The 16,511-nt window shown below is 41.0% G+C and overlaps 1 protein-coding gene across 1 annotated transcript; it reads right to left on the bottom strand.

Annotated features, from left to right (window-relative positions):
• Positions 1 to 3,777: 3,777 nt before the first annotated feature.
• myl1 (myosin, light chain 1, alkali; skeletal, fast) lies at positions 3,778 to 16,153 on the bottom strand. The gene is made up of 6 exons (XM_041844700.1): positions 15,922 to 16,153; positions 13,993 to 14,020; positions 11,039 to 11,182; positions 9,731 to 9,904; positions 9,510 to 9,587; positions 3,778 to 4,588 (listed from the first exon to the last, which is right to left on the bottom strand). The coding sequence occupies exons 1-6, from the start codon at positions 16,051 to 16,053 to the stop codon at positions 4,560 to 4,562; spliced, it is 585 nt and encodes a 194-aa protein (XP_041700634.1). The 5' UTR covers positions 16,054 to 16,153; the 3' UTR covers positions 3,778 to 4,559.
• Between the last annotated feature and the right edge of the window lie 358 nt (positions 16,154 to 16,511).

The raw sequence follows: 16,511 nt of genomic DNA, 5'->3' as shown, positions 1-16,511 counted from the left end.
CACAAATTAACTTTTAACAAGGCACACATGTTAATTGAATGCATTCCACGTGACTACCTCATGAAGCTGGTTGAGAGAATGCCAAGAGTGTGCAAAGCTGTCATCAAGGTAAAGGGTGGCTACTTTTAAGTATATTTTGAATTGTTTAACACTTTTTTGGTTACTACATGATTACATATGAGTTATTTCATAGTTTTGATGTCTTCACTATTATTCTACAATGTAGGAAATAGTATAAGAAATAAGAAAAACCCTTGAATGAGTAGGTGTTTCTAAACTTTTGACTGGTACAGTGTATATATATATATATATGTGTGTGTGTGTATAAATATACCAGCTCTTTGTCAGCAACAACATCTCTTCGAAAAACAATTTTAAAAAGTGATAAGTCCTATAAGTATAACTTAAACCTGTACAATTGCATTACTGCAAGCACTAGATAATGGTATGATGAGCATGTATCAATTCTAGTGACAAAAAGAGGCTATTTTCTATTTCAAATAAAAGGATTTGAATAAGTGATTTACTGAATCATTGGATAAAGAAATGAACACTGTTTTTGGAGATATTAGTTGACTAGTATGTTATGCTTGTTGAAGTTGACTTCAGACAACTGTGCTGATATTGTTAAGGAGTGCATCTTTCAGGCCTGCAATAGAGTACTAAAGGCCCTGTGGCAGACTAGCTTCCTGTCCAGGGGGTGTACTTGTACATCAAGCTGCCTCACACTACAGAAACAGGAGTTAGGCTCCTGCCCCTATGGGCCGTTCTGGCTCAAACAAGGCTTATTTTACTTACTAAATGTAACCCTAATTATTTGACTGAATTATCTATCACCTTCTCCTAAGAGCCCGTGGGTTCGATGATAAAGAGTCGGGATACGATCAAGTTATTTTTTTATAGTTTAATCCTTCCAAGTAGCAGCAGCACATACTTTAGTAGCACAACACATTAGCTTACATCTCCATTACTTCACTTCTCTGTCACTCACACATCTCTCCCGTGAATCCTCATCACATGCAGGTGAATCTGGGAAGGGTATTTTCATATTAAGAGTCTCAACAGAAAATCTCAATGGCAATGCCATAATAAAGGTCTCAGATACACATGACATATTTCTGATTATAAAATATGTTTTACTTACAGAGTACTAAATAATGCTACTCTCATGAGTTCTCTCTGGGAGTTTTTCTTCTAGAAGGCTGGTTTGCTAGTCCTGGTTAAGTTTAAGAGGATTCTGCAGTGATTCTCATCTCACAGATCTCAGTTCAAAAGAAACGTTGATATAGCTAAGAGCTCAGAGAAGCTGTGATCACGATCCATTCACCAATGCTAGCTAGGCATTGGATGGCTGTAAGATCTTTTAGTCCATAGTGTTTGAACACCCCAAGGCTCTCAGAGCAGGCTGAGAATGCACTCACGAGGGCTTACAGTTGTCTGAACCATATTGTGAATGAAACTATGACTATTATTTAAATATTCAATTTAAGAAGCAGCTGCGGAACTCTGGACCCTGTGTCCTTACAGTTCACGTCTAAATGTTAGGTTTGTTTTGTGTAAAACATTTATGGTGGGGAAAGAAAGGGGAAAAAGGCATAAAAAAATACATTTCATATAAACAAACTTTTAAAAAAGGAAACTCAACAAATCATGTTGCATCTGTTTGATAAAGTGTTCCGCTGTATTGTTTCTGTTGCCATTGTGGTATTTAGCCCTCCTCCCTCTCCTAGTATTCCTGATGTTGGTTTGCTTCTGTGTTCTTTCTGCATCCCCATATCCCCTATCTCCTATCCTCTACCCCAACCTACAGCAACTGTTAATGTCATTAAAATTAGATGTATGCAGTTTTTTCTCCTGTTGATATGGTACTAATTACAAAATGCTCTTAACAATTAATGACAATAAAAAACAATGAAAAACACTTGCGTTTTGAGTACTTCCAAACTTTGCCAAACTTTGCTGAAGTTATAGTTACCACCAAGGTTATTATAGTAAACTAAAACTTAAACAAAAACTACTGAAAAACAATTTAGTAAACTGAAATAAAAAATAATGAACAAACCCTTTTGAAAAACTAAAACTATACTGAAACTATTATTTTTGACCCCAAAACCAACTAAACTAAAATAAAAACCATATGAATTATGTTGTTATTTTTGTGCAAAAATGAAATGGGGTTTTCAATGGGGTTTTTAAGCTTTTTTTCTTATGGGGTTTTCAAGCTTCTGAATCTGGCTGGTCACATTGAGATTGACTTTAGAATTTAAAGGTAGACTCAGCGAGATTACATTGCCATGAGCAGCACCGCAGATATTGGGCACGTTTGAGTGGTAAGGCTAAAGCAACCGACTGTAGATGAAAGTTGAGGAGTGAACTCGGGGGAGGTGCATCTGCGACAGCCGAAGGTCGGACACTAATGTGGTTTTCCAACAAGAAGGCTCAGGTTTTTATAATGTTGAAATTAACATTTATCTAACCCCCATATCACACACTCACAAACTGAAATTGTAATATAATATTATGTGTGTATGTAGCAGACATTAGTCGGTCATGGTCACGTGATGGGTAGCCCCGCCTGCGAGAAAGGCATTTCACTCTACTTGTGCGCGTGACATTCTTGACTACAAAGTCAGTGTAGGGCTTAAAGGGAAATACTCTTGGTCTAATGGTCAAGACGTTGGTTTCTCCCTGGGTTCATATCCTGCTTGTTACATGTACACATTGTACAATCAATTAGTGAGAGAGAGCTTCAAATATCAAATGTATTTCTATATATCCACTTTACACATAAATCACAGCAAAGTGGTTCCTATTTGAGTCATGTCTTTGGACATGTTCGCGTGGGTCAAACAAAAACACCCTAATTACTGGTTGACAATAAAGCCTCCCACAATGCAGTCGATGGCTGCAGGACAAAGTTGGTGAAGAGCAACTGCAGTCAAAACTTCATGACTTTTGATCACGCTTTTTTGTAAAGTTCATTCAGTTGACCTGTAGTCACAAGTCGGACAATTTTTATCTCCAGAATGCAACACACTTTGAAAGGCGTGACCATTGACTTGACAAAAGTGATCTGCTCGAACGCGTCCATTGAGATGAGCAGATGCAAGACTGCTCTCACACAGCTACAACATGGTAGCTACGGGAACAAAACAGTGGAGAAGTTTAGTCTCACGCTTCAACACTCCTGGTTGTTGTGGAAATTGACCCACTACTACTGTTTACTTGTGCATCTACGTCAGTGGTTCTCAAACCTCTCCTCTGGGACCTCCAGATGTTTCACAATTTTGTTGTAAGCCTGAACTAACTCACCTGATTCACCTAGTCAAGCGCTTGATGATTAGTTGACAATTTGAACCCTAACCTGTGGAATAGTTAAAATACATGGAATGGCTGGGGAGAGGTTTGAAAACCCCTGATCTACGTTATCTCGTTGAGTGTACCTTTAAACCTAACCTATGACCTGACCCATCACCTTATGCATTACTGCCCCACAAAAAAAAAATATCTATACAACACATAAAAGACTCCTAGCCTTAGGCTTCTTTCTGTCCCTAACACTAAAACTGAAACTAAATCATATAAAAATGAAATAGAAAATGTTTTTCTAAAACTTAAACTAAATAAAAACTAGTAAAGTGGATCTGAAACTGAATTTCAAATAAACATCTTTAAACGAATAGAAATAAAAACGAATATAAAAACACAAAACTATAATAACCTTGGATACCCACTCTAATGTGCGGGGATCCATACTTTAAAAAAGAGATTGACACATGTTTTTAAAATCTTTTAATCATTCTTTGAGAGGCAACAAGAATACAAACGTTTCGGCTGCTAGGCCACCATCAGTGTTGGTCTGTTTTAACCTCTATCCTGTAGCTACACTCAGGATGGGTTCCAAATGGCAGCCTATTGGGCACTGATCAAAAGTAGTGCACTATATAGGGAATAGGGTGCCATTTGGGACATAACCTCACTGTCTGCACTCTCCCGCAGAGCAAAGAATAAGAGTGGCGACACCGGAGGGTTTCTGAAAAGTTTATTATGTGAAATAGCGGAGGAGAAAAATGAATGAAGACATAGGGGATAGATAGGGGAGAGTTCTGATGGCCAGTCTTGAGCAAAGCCAGTCACCTCTACTGGCCCAGTCCAGGCAGTAAGTGATGAAAGGGTTAGCTTAACTACTGCAACATTTCAGTGAGTCATTCCTACCTCTTTTCCCTCACTGACCCACGGTGGAGAGGCATACCCCGCCAAGATGGCAGGGGACAAGACAACAAGAGCATCTGCCGGTTGGCTAGCTGGAGAAAAAAAGGACGGCTTCCAATGGAGGAAAGTAGAGAGCAGAGTCGGAGGTCGGAGTCGGACCCCCCAAAAAAGGATGAAACAAACAACAACAAAAAGAACGGATTAGAAATGACATCTCATTGTCCATTTTCCCCCTGTCTGTTTCTCAGGTGGTGGTGAAGTAACCGTGGGGGAGTGGATGTCCTGACACCGTTGGGTCTGCAGATAACACGTTAGCTTCCTCATTAGCCACTGCAGCCGGAGGATCCTTAAATAGACATGATGTGCTTGACAAAGGCTGTAGGGGTGAGGAGGAGTGAGGGGAGGGAGGTAGAGGGGTGAGGAGGGAGGGTTAAGGAGGAGGTAGGCAAGGGGTCACAGGGGAAATAAAAAATATAGAAACAGAGGAGTGAGTAAGCGAGTAAAGCTCTTTGATCTAAATTAAAAATCTAAACATCATACAATACAAATCTATAACTATAGTATAATCTAATAACTGTTTTTGGACTGAAATATGTCTCTATCTTATGTACAATATAACATATCATAAGACCTGTATGATGTAAGATTAAATTTGCCTCCCAAATTGCACCTTTCCCTGTGGGCCCTGGTATAATGTAGTACACTATGGGCGATTCTCGTACGGCAAAAGCAATGCGCAAAGTGCTAACATTAGGGTAAACCTCATGATAATCTGGCAGCGTGATTTAATTTCAAACTTTTCATCAACAATCTGCTTCATAAGTTGGTAAGCAATACATGAATACCCACTGGGCAAAAACTGGTTGAATCAACGTTGTTTTGATGTCATTTCAACCCCAAAATTAAATGTGATGATGTCGAATCAACATGGAAAACTGATTGGATTTTTTAAAAGTCATCAATGTAGGGGAATTTCGTCTTTAAAAAAGAAAAACGTTTAACCAAAATGCATTGACATGGTGACATTTTTGTTGTTGTTCACAACTCAACCAAATGTTAAAGCTGCAATATGTAACTTTTTGGCAACCCGACAAAATTCATATAGAAATGTCAGTTATAGATCTGACATTCTCATTAAAAGCAAGTCTAAGAAGCGGTTGATCTGCGCTATTTCTATGCTTCCCGTTTTTAAGTTTCGGTTTTTGTCTTTTACTTTCGGTTTTATACACCAGCTTCAAACAGCTGAAAATTCAATATTTAAGGTTATGGAAAATATATTTCACAGCAGTTTAGATGGTACAATGATTCTCTACACCAGGGTTCCCCAACTGGTGGCCCGTGGGACGAATTTGGCATGCAGGTGATTTTATTTGGCCCCAAAATATTTATGAGCGAAAAATAAATATTCATCCAGCACCAGTCAAAAGTTTGGACACACCTACTCATTCCAGGTTTTTTCTTTATTTTCACAATTTTCTACATTGTAGAATAATAGTGAAGACATCAAAACTATGAAATAACACATATGGAATCATGTAGTAACCAAAAAAGTGTTAAACAAATCAAAATATATTTGAGATTCTTCAAAGTAGCCACCCTTTGCCTTGATGACAACTTTGCACACTCTTGTCATTCTCTCAACCAGCTTCATGAGGTAGTCATCTGGAATGCATTTCAGTTAACAGGTGTGGCTTGTTAAAAGTTAATTTGTGGAATTTCTTTCCTTCTTAATACGTTTGAGCCAATCAGTTGTGTTGTGACAAGGTAGGGGTGGTATACAGAAGATAGCGGCAGATAGCTTAGTGGTTAAGAGCGTTGGGCCAGTAATCGAAAGGTCACTGGTTCGAATCCCCGAGCCGACTAGGTGAAAAATCTGTCGATGTGCCCTTGAGCAAGGCACTTAACCCTAATTACTCCTGTAAGTCGCTCTGGGTAAGAGCGTCTGATAAATGACTAAAATGTAAAATGATAGCCCTATTTGGTAAAAGACCAAGTCCGTATTATGGCAAGAACAGCTCAAATAAGCAAAGAGAAACGACAGTCCATCATTACTTTAAGACATGAAGGCCAGACAATTTCAAGAACTTTGAAAGTTTCTTCAAGTGCAGTCACATAAACCATCAAGCGCTATGATGAAACTGTCTCTCATGAGGACTGCCACAGGAAAGGAAGACCCAGAGTTACCTCTACAGCAGAGGAAAGCTCATCAGAGTTACCAGCCTCAGAAATTGCAGCCCAAATAAATGCTTCAAGTTCAAGTAACAGACACATCTCAACATCAACTGGTCAGAGGAGACTGCGTGAATTAGGCTTTTATGGTTGAATTGCTAAAAATAAACCACTACTAAAGGACACCAATAAGAAGAAGAGACTTGCTTATGCCAAGAAACACGAGCAATGGACATTAGATCAGTGGAAATCTGTCCTTTGGTCTGATGAGTCCAAATTTGAGATTTTTGGTTCCAACCGCTGTGTCTTTGTGAGACGCAGAGTAGGTGAACGGATGATCCCTGCATGTGTGGTTCCCACCGTGAAGCATGGAGGAGGAGGTGTGATGGTGTGGGGGTACTTTGCTGGTAACACTGTCAGTGATTTATTTAGAATTCAAGGCACACTAAACCAGCATGGCTACCACAGCATTCTGCAGCGATACGCCATCCCATCTGGTTTGCGCTTAGTGGGACTATCATTTGTTTTTCAACAGGACAATGACCCAACACACCTCCAGGCTGTGTAAGGGCTATTTGACCAAGAAGGAGTGTGATGGAGTGTTGCATCAGATGACCTGGCCTCCACAATCACCCAACCTCAACCCAATTAAGATGGTTTGGGATGAGTTGGACCGCAGAGTGAAGGAAAAGCAGCCAAGTGCCAAGTGCTCAGCATATGTGGGAATTCCTTCAAGACTGTTGGAAAAGCATTCCAGGTGAAGCTTGTTGAGAGAATGCCAAGAGTGTGCAACGCTGTCATCAAGGAAAAGGGTGGTTTAACACTTTTTTGGTTACTACATGATTCCATATGTGTTATTTCATAGTTTTGATGTCTTCACTATTATTCTACAATGTAGAAAATAGTACAATTAAAGAAAAACCCTTGAATGAGTAGGTGTGTCCAAACTTTTGACTGGTACTGTATCTTCTTTTTTATTGTTGGACATTAAATACTGTAAAATCACCAGCAAATCAACTCCAAATGATTTTAATTTAGGAAATCTGTTCCAACGTATTCCCACACATAATAGAGAATCTACAGTGGGGCAAAAAAGTATTTAATCAGCCACCAATTGTGCAAGTTCTCCCACTTAAAAAGATGAGAGAGGCCTGTAATTTTCATCATAGGTACACGTCAACTATGACAGACAAAATGAGGAAAAAAAATCCAGAAAATCACATTGTAGGATTTTTTATGAATTTATTTGCAAATTATGGTGGAAAATAAGTATTTGGTCAATAACAAAAGTTTCTCAATACTTTGTTATATACCCTTTGTTGGCAATGACACAGGTCAAACGTTTTCTGTAAGTCTTCACAAGGTTTTCACACACTGTTGCTGGTATTTGGCCCATTCCTCCATGCAGATCTCCTCTAGAGCAGTGATGTTTTGGGGCTGTCGCTGGGCAACACGGACTTTCAACTCCCTCCAAAGATTTTCTATGGGGTTGAGATCTGGAGACTGGCTAGGCCACTCCAGGACCTTGAAATGCTTCTTACGAAGCCACTCCTTCGTTGCCCGGGCGGTGTGTTTGGGATCATTGTCATGCTGAAAGACCCAGCCACATTTCATCTTCAATGCCCTTGCTGATGGAAGGAGGTTTTCACTCAAAATCTCACGATACATGGCCCCATTCATTCTTTCCTTTACACGGATCAGTCGTCCTGGTCCCTTTGCAGAAAAACAGCCCCAAAGCATGATGTTTCCACCCCCATGCTTCACAGTAGGTATGGTGTTCTTTGGATGCAACTCAGCATTCTTTGTCCTCCAAACACAACGAGTTGAGTTTTTACCAAAAAGTTATATTTTGGTTTCATCTGACCATATGACATTCTCCCCAATCCTCTTCTAGATCATCCAAATGCACTCTAGCAAACTTCAGACGGGCCTGGACATGTACTGGCTTAAGCAGGGGGGACACGTCTGGCACTGCAGGATTTGAGTCCCTGGCGGTGTAGTGTGTTACTGATGGTAGGCTTTGTTACTTTGGTCCCAGCTCTCAGCAGGTCATTCACTAGGTCCCCCCGTGTGGTTCTGGGATTTTTGCTCACCGTTCTTGTGATCATTTTGACCCCACGGGGTGAGATCTTGCGTGGAGCCCCAGATCGAGGGAGATTATCAGTGGTCTTGTATGTCTTCCATTTCCTAATAATTGCTCCCACAGTTGATTTCTTCAAACCAAGCTGTTTACCTATTGCAGATTCAGTCTTCCCAGCCTGGTGCAGGTCTACAATTTTGTTTCTGGTGTCCTTTGACAGTTCTTTGGTCTTGGCCATAGTGGAGTTTGGAGTGTGACTGTTTGAGGTTGTGGACAGGTGTCTTTTATACTGATAACAAGTTCAAACAGGTGCCATTAATACAGGTAACGAGTGGAGGACAGAGGAGCCTCTTAAAGAAGAAGTTACAGGTCTGTGAGAGCCAGAAATCTTGCTTGTTTGTAGGTGACCAAATACTTATTTTCCACCATAATTTGCAAATAAATTCATTAAAAATCCTACAATGTGATTTTCTGGATTTTTTTTTCTCAATTTGTCTGTCATAGTTGACGTGTACCTATGATGAAAATTACAGGCCTCTCTCATCTTTTTAAGTGGGAGAACTTGCACAATTGGTGGCTGACTAAATACTTTTTTCCCCCACTGTATGTGATCGTATACTAATGTAAGCAAGGTTAGAAATTATTATGTTTTAGTCAAATAATATATATTTTTGGGCTTCTTGCAGTCAATTTGCAGTCTACAAATTATTTGTCATTATGTTCAGGCCCGCTGACCATCCGTGAAAGAACAAATCATCCCGCGGCTGAATATAGTTGATGATCACGACTCTATACTTGCTTGTTTTGTCACATAAACTGAAATCAAAACTAAACGTTGAACTGACGTCTGTGCCCAGTGGGTAGTCACCTACTTATAATGCATTTGTTGCAGAACAGTTTCAAATTAAATCACGCTGCCAGATTATAATGAGGTTCATGGTAATTTTTTGACTTTGCACATTGGTTTGGCACTACGAAAATGTCTCCCTATATGTAATACGGTGCCATTTGGGATGTGACCTAAGACTTGGAAGACTTGAAGGCTTACCCTCAAAGTTAATACTGCCGTTCTCGTCCTCCTGTCCTTGCATGAGGGCATCAATCTCAGCCTCGGTCATCTTCTCACCTAGAGGGAGGGAGAGGTGAGAGAGGCCAGGTCACCAGCTGGTCTGGTGTCATATGATATCTGCATGCACGCACTCATTCATTCTTCATTCATACACACACACACAAATGTCATGTTACAACTAAACCCAGGCGGCCACTCACCCAGTGTTCCAAGGACGATACGCAGCTCAGCGCCCATCACGGTGCCATTGCCCTCCTTGTCAAAGACGCGCAGACCCTCAACGTAGTCATCGAAGGTTCCCTTGTTTGGGTCGTTGACGATGTGCTGGAGCATGGGAAGGAAGGCCTCGAACTCCAATCTCTTGGCGGCCATGTCTGTGGGCAGCCAGAGTGAGAGGAAATGCACTATAAGTATACAGTATGCTCCGGGGTGAAGTTTCCCCTGGTACAGACCTAGGATCAGCTTTTCCTCCCCCAATCCTAACCTTAACCATTAGTGGGGAATATGACAAATTGACTCCAGATCAGTGTGGGGGGCAACTTCACCCTGGCCCACACCATACAATACACTACTAGCAGTTATACCATTGAAACTGGCTGTGTGTGTGTGTGTGTGTGTCAAAATATAACTACATACATAGATAGATACTGTACATACATAGTGAAATAACAGAAAAGTGTATCACATTTCACACTGGCAGGTATTGTAACCCTACTTCAAAGACCTTCTGCAGCTACTCAGGCTTAACAACACCGATGGAGGGATCTGTCAGCTACTCAGGCTTAACACCACCAATTGAGGGATCTGTCTGTCATGACAGGTGCTGAATTGTTAAAATGTGCAATAAAAGGGATCAGACAAATGCCAAGGTGTGGTCCATAGACTTCACATCATTGTATCTGTCCCATTATGGCGTCTGTGAGAGCACGGGCAGTGACATTGAGGCCATCTCCATTTTGAAGTAATCCATTTTTTTCTTCTACTACTTCTATGAGTTGGCAAACAAACTGAAACGGTGCATTCTGCCTCCTGGAGTGTGTTGTTTGAACAGGTATAAAGCCAAGGTTGACGATTTACTGCCACCTGCAGTTATGGAATGTTTGCTCACGAGTATTATTCATTGGCTGATCCCTCCTGATGACCTGGGTGGAATTATATGATCCTTTCCTAACCCATAGGAAGTCCTACCCAGTTGACTACTTCAAAATGGTGGAAGTCCTCAATGGCGCAGCCCATGCTAAAACCGGCTTTTGTCCTCTATCTCTAGGGTGTGGTCACTTATTGAATGACATGTTCTCTTCCCTAGTGTGCTATAGTAGGACAAACTCAACTATGAAGGGCTTAGGGTCTAAAGTGGAGAGGATAGAGTACATAGAGTCAGTATGAAGTAAAGTGTGTGTGTGTCTGCGCTTGTGTGTCCTTGTATCCGTTTGTGTATGTGTGTGTGTTTGTGCCTGTGCTTGTGTGTCCTTGTATCTGTTTATGTACTGTATATGTGTGTGTCTTACCTTCATCGGAGGGGTTGCCCAGGACTTTGCGCACCTCCTTGTTGGTGGGGTTCTGTCCCAGGGCGCGCATGATATCAGCTACCTGGTTGTAAGCCACCTTCGAGTCACCCACCCTATCGAAGAGACCGAAAGCCTCCTTGTAGTCTGTGGTGAGGTGAGGTGAGGGAGAGAGAGAGAGAGAGAGAGAGAGAGAGAGAGAGAGAGAGAGAGAGAGAGAGAGAGAGAGAGAGAGAGAGACGAGAGAGAGAGAGTTTTATTATCCTCAGAATACCTGGGCTAGTGGCCAACAGAAGCTATTATAACAAACCAAGAGATCTATGAAACAAACATGACCATTTTGGTCTTTGGATTTTGGTAGGGATTATTGTAAATATCGCAAATCAATGATGAGAGCTTCACCCTATCCTTTTTATTATTGTATCTTGATGTAGAATTGCCTACTGTTTATATTTTATTTAACCTGTAATTATCCGGGAAGTCCCATTGAGGACAGAATAGCTCTTTTACAAGGAAGACCTGGCGAAATATATCATTTCAATCAAGCAGACCAGGTAAGTTAGGAGAAAATGGATCTAGGTAAATTGAGAGCAATATCTTTGAAGGGCTACTTTCTGTGTCAACACATGCGCACTGCCGCAGCAGCAAGCGGTCGCACTTATCTACTAGGTGGGGTGCGCACGTCACTCTTTATCCTCACTAACAATTGCGCACGTGCCATAGGGACAGACAGCCACAGGAAGAGACAACTCCAGCCCGGGGAGAAGATAACAAGAGTTACCTACCTAGCCTAAACATTTAAATGGGCTTATGATGAAACTGGATGTTTCTATGGGCTTGTGATGTAACTCAATTGAAAGTGATTTGTTGAAAGATGAATAGTTCTTATGTGATTTCAGCTGTCTCTATATCTCTTGTGGGCCGCCCAGGACGAAAGCATTTAAAGCACCGAATTGGAATCGATACTGAAGAGAGAATATGAGCCCCGCTCCTTTATAAGGCAATGCTGTGAGTGGACTGACCTGAGTAAACCAAGAGAATGCTGACAGTGGCGTAACCAACACCCAGCTGGGGTGATGACTGCGCTATCGCCTGCTAACCCAAGAGTATCTACATAGAACGTTGGGGGCGATGAAACAATAGAAGCGAAGTGGGCGGGGGACCGTTGGGTGATACGAGCATGGGAGAGGGACGTGAACAGGGTGTGGGACCAAAGTTTAACTTTATGCAAATAGTCAACAACATCATGTTGCTATTGACCAATCGAAGCTCACTATAGTTTCCAGCCCCTACTGGATTGGCTGTTGATATTTAGCACTACCTAGCCTGCTTGCTAGCGCCAACATGAGGGCGAAGCAAGCATGGCTATCCATATTTAAGAGTTAAAAAGGATCTCAGCTGGCAGCCTCCAGGCGCATTCTTAATGAGCTCAGATTTATCAAAGGGGGACAATATAAGACAGGACACGTTTAAGTCTTTGACATTTAGAATGTCAATGAGAATGGAATAAAACTTTTGATCCCTACATGTGTTATTAGGCCTACGGATACGTTTTTTAGCTGTTCCATATTGCCCAACAACTTTAAAATATTTTACTGCAGTGGGCTAAATCAGGGTGGGCTCAACACATGGGTATGGGCTTAAAAAAAAGAGCAACACCTGTACCATGTCAGATATAGAGTTGAAATGTATTCCATTTTGAGTTTGCATCCCAATATTACACTTTATATACATCACAGAAGACTGAAATATAACAAAACCATTTGATATAGAAACACTGGATTTTCAGCGTTTAAAAAAAAGAATGTTAATGAATTATGAAATTATGAAAAATATTTATAACATTCCACCCATGAGGCCACTAGACGGCGATTTGATCAGTTGACTGCAGGAAAGGGCTACAGACCTATGCCAGTCATCTGAATGCATTCAATGAATCAATGAATGCATTCAATGAATGCTATGTAATCCTAGAATATCATCCTGTCCACCTGGTATGGGTTCACTTTGACAGCCGCTAACTAGCCTTTATGTTATAACAGGTTATAACTCATTGTTTATAACGGGTCAAGTGGTGCCCTAATCCGTGGTCCAAACAGATATCAGATTCCATGAATTTAATTGAATAGTTTCTTGTTTGTTTATATAATATATCAGGCTTTTTTGCCCAGTGTTAATTTAGCCATAATGTTTTTGCATTCATATAGAGGGGTGAACTGTGTCCTAAGAACCTTAGAGGCTTGACCATTGCAATTTTGGAAAATGTATTGAGATTGGCTACAGGTGCATGTCATTTGAGAACGTTCACCTCTATAGGAAATATCAAGTTGTAAATACTTAGGTTGTTACTTAGGTTGTTTAATGTTACAAGTTCTTTGGGTTATTCAGAGCAAAAGTAAGCCTAGTCCAAATATTGCTATTGCATTTTTTTTTGTATTTGTTATATTTTTAAACACTACTTAGTCCAGGTTTAGGAAAAATAACATTGAGATAGAAATCATAGTGGCATGCTAATCCATGGTGGGTAAATACTATGTAAAAGACCTAAAGTGGATTTATTATAGTGGGTTTTATTAGGCGTCAGAGGTACAGACCTGGGTTCAAATATTATTTGAAATCTTTCAAATACTTTGAGTGTTTGTTCTAGCCTTCCTGGAGTGCCAGGTGAGCGAGGGTTGCGGTTTGCAGTTCTGGGATTATTCTATTGCTCCATTAAGCCAGGCAAGCTCAGAAAAAGTATTTGAAATGATTTCAAATAGTATTTTAACCCAGGTCTGCGAAAGTGTTAGTGATCTGTTTTACAGCAGTGATAGTGATATCTGATACAATATTTTACAGTAATAGTAATATGGACGGTTTTCCAGACACAGATTTAGCCTATAGTATTGGCCTAAGAAACACTTTCAATAGAAAATGTAACATGCTTGTCCCTTAGTAATATGGTTTAGTGAACATACCCTCCTGCTGGTCGGGAGTGAACTCCACCTATAGAGGAAAGCAGAGAAAAACAGTCAGAACATTGAAAGAAAATGGGGCCCACTTTGGAACATTTACAGCCAGTGTAGTAATTCCATCTCGGCACAATTCCACTGTAGCCCCTGTCTGCTATCAGATCTGAGACTTTCTATGGACTTAACCCCTGCTATTATACTGTCTAGGGAAATTGTTTAGTAGCCTCAACTACAGCCTTTCTATATCTCCCCAGAACAGTTTCTCTCCTGAACCTGATTATGGAACGAGAGTCTTGGTAGACTACCAGTGTAGTAGGCTAACTCCACTCCGCTTAACTAAACTTCCAGGTCCAGATATTGACTTGCAGGGGGCTTGGGACATCTCCTTACTATTTTACAGTCCATCTCACACACCAATGACACAGAGTGCCATAAGAAGGGGATGAGGTTTTGGGGAACCTGTCTGCAATAGTCTCCCAGTTTTACTTTAGGTCTCATACTGCTTAAACTGTGAGGCCATCTGCTATTGGGCTGTTGGAGTAGGCCTAGGCTATACACGCTAGGCTCACTACCTTGAGAGCAAACAAATAACATTTTCAAGTGACTATGTACCAGTAGATTTTCCTTTGACTCCTTACAGTGTAGAAAAACATTTGACATTAATTTTGCAAATGACTAAGTGCAAATGGGATATATAGCCTAATATGCATTGCATTATCTGTTATTGCTGCATAAACAATACAGGTTGTATTGTAGCCTGCTTTACTATGTGTAGGTTATTTTGACAATTGGATTTTGCTTGAAAATAACAGTCAATTGGATTATAAATTTGACTAATCCAACATAAATACCACATAACCCGCTGTGCACGGACATAAATTCAACATCTATTCCACAATGGGTTCAAAGTAATTTCGTTGAAATGATGTGGAAACAACGTTCATTCAACCAGTGTGTGCCCAGTGGAAAGCACGTTTTAAAAAATGGTAAAGCATTTGCTCCCATCAGCAAAGAAACACTACCCCCTACAAATCCTCGAGACAAAATTAGCTCCACAGCTATACTCTTATGATGGTACTCGATCTTTGAGGTCCATCTTTAGATACTTGAACATGTCCACATTTGGTGACACGTTCCATTGCCATTTCACCTTGTTACAAACTCCTTCAGCCTATCAGGGGAGCCGAGGGGCATAGGGCGTGGCTTAGATGAGCTCGAGCGGCGCTTCTCCGGAGCTATCCGAGGTTCTGATGTCTCAACACTTTTAATCCTGCTTCAGAATTAGGTCCGTCTCATGAGAGCAGTCTTGCCATTTCGCTATTGCTTGTCAAGTATGGTTACAAGAATAGGCTACATTATGGAAAACATGCAAAAATAATCCCAACATAATTATTTGTCCAAATACAACAGTAGGCCTACTTTGTTCAGGTTAAACTATTTCAAAACTGTGGTAACTCCATAGGTTGAAATAGGTAGCCTAAAGATAGCCTAATAAGTAACAGTTGCCTACAATATCCTAACAGCACACAAATAGATAGGCAATCAATTTTTTATATTTAAATTGAATTGAGATTTACATTCTCATATAATGTGTAGCCTAGGCCCATATGATTGTAGCATCAATTATGTAGTGATAATGGCCTTTCACTGACAACCATACGATACTGTAACTTCAGAAAAACACACTCCAATGAACGACCAGGCCAAACACAGGCTGCATCTCACATATACAATGGAGAGACTCTAAAGAAGCATAGTAACGAATAAAGCCTAGTAAATGTAAATATTTAAATTATATTGTGACTCAAGAAAGAATAGCCTAATCTAAATTTTTATTTTGCAGACAGACAAAGTAGCCTATAGGATAGCGGGATAGCGGGAGAATGCAGGGGATAGGCTAGAGGAGGTAGGGTAAGGCAGAAAGAACATAGTTACCTTGACTGTGGACAAGTCAAGTGGAGGGGGAGCGGCTACCACCTCAGGCTCGGGTGCGGGAGCGGGTGCGGCTGCCTTTGCAGGCTCGGCTTTCTTGGCGGGTGCCGCCTTAGCGTCCTTCTTGGGTGCCATTTTAGCAGAGAGTAAGTTTGTTATACAGACAGTTCCCGCGTAAGCTTGGAGGAGACTCGGAACATGAAGGGAGCATCTGGGCGTATATATATGAGTATATTTTACACAGCACCCGCGTCAAAGTAGCCCAAGGGACCGGATTGGCCAGAGTCAGGAGAGGCGTGGGGGGCCGTTCTATACATGGAATAGGGACACCCCATGTAAGTCGCCGCCGAGGATGAGCGTCAGAAGATGTTTATTTAAAACAATGCTAGCTGTGGGAAAAAAGGAAAACATGGGAAGCGGTGATTGAGGTCGTCCGTGGTTACCCGGTAACCTAACGGGCAGCCGCCCGGTAATGATAGCCTAATTTCTTCTGCCACTGTTTTATATCGGCTGAGCCAAGGAATGCATCAGTCTTGTGTGTGTGATGACAACTTCGCGCAATAGCCTTCCCCGTGTCTCTCGGTATGAGGAAA

Source organism: Coregonus clupeaformis, chromosome 23 (assembly GCF_020615455.1).
Source record: "Coregonus clupeaformis isolate EN_2021a chromosome 23, ASM2061545v1, whole genome shotgun sequence".
In the NCBI taxonomy this organism is placed as follows: Eukaryota; Metazoa; Chordata; class Actinopteri; order Salmoniformes; family Salmonidae; genus Coregonus; species Coregonus clupeaformis.
Note: the sequence above shows the minus strand (reverse complement) of the source record. Positions and strands in the feature narration are given on the sequence as shown.

Excerpts from the sequence above, each read along its gene's own strand:
- myl1 (XM_041844700.1), bottom strand. The coding sequence starts at position 16,053 with ATGGCACCCAAGAAGGACGCTAAGGCGGCACCCGCCAAGAAAGCCGAG. Across the intron at positions 11,183-13,992 it reads CACTCCCGACCAGCAGGAGG|ACTACAAGGAGGCTTTCGGT; the intron begins GTATGTTCACTA and ends ACCTCACCACAG. Across the intron at positions 9,588-9,730 it reads TATCGTCCTTGGAACACTGG|GTGAGAAGATGACCGAGGCT; the intron begins GTGAGTGGCCGC and ends CCCTCCCTCTAG.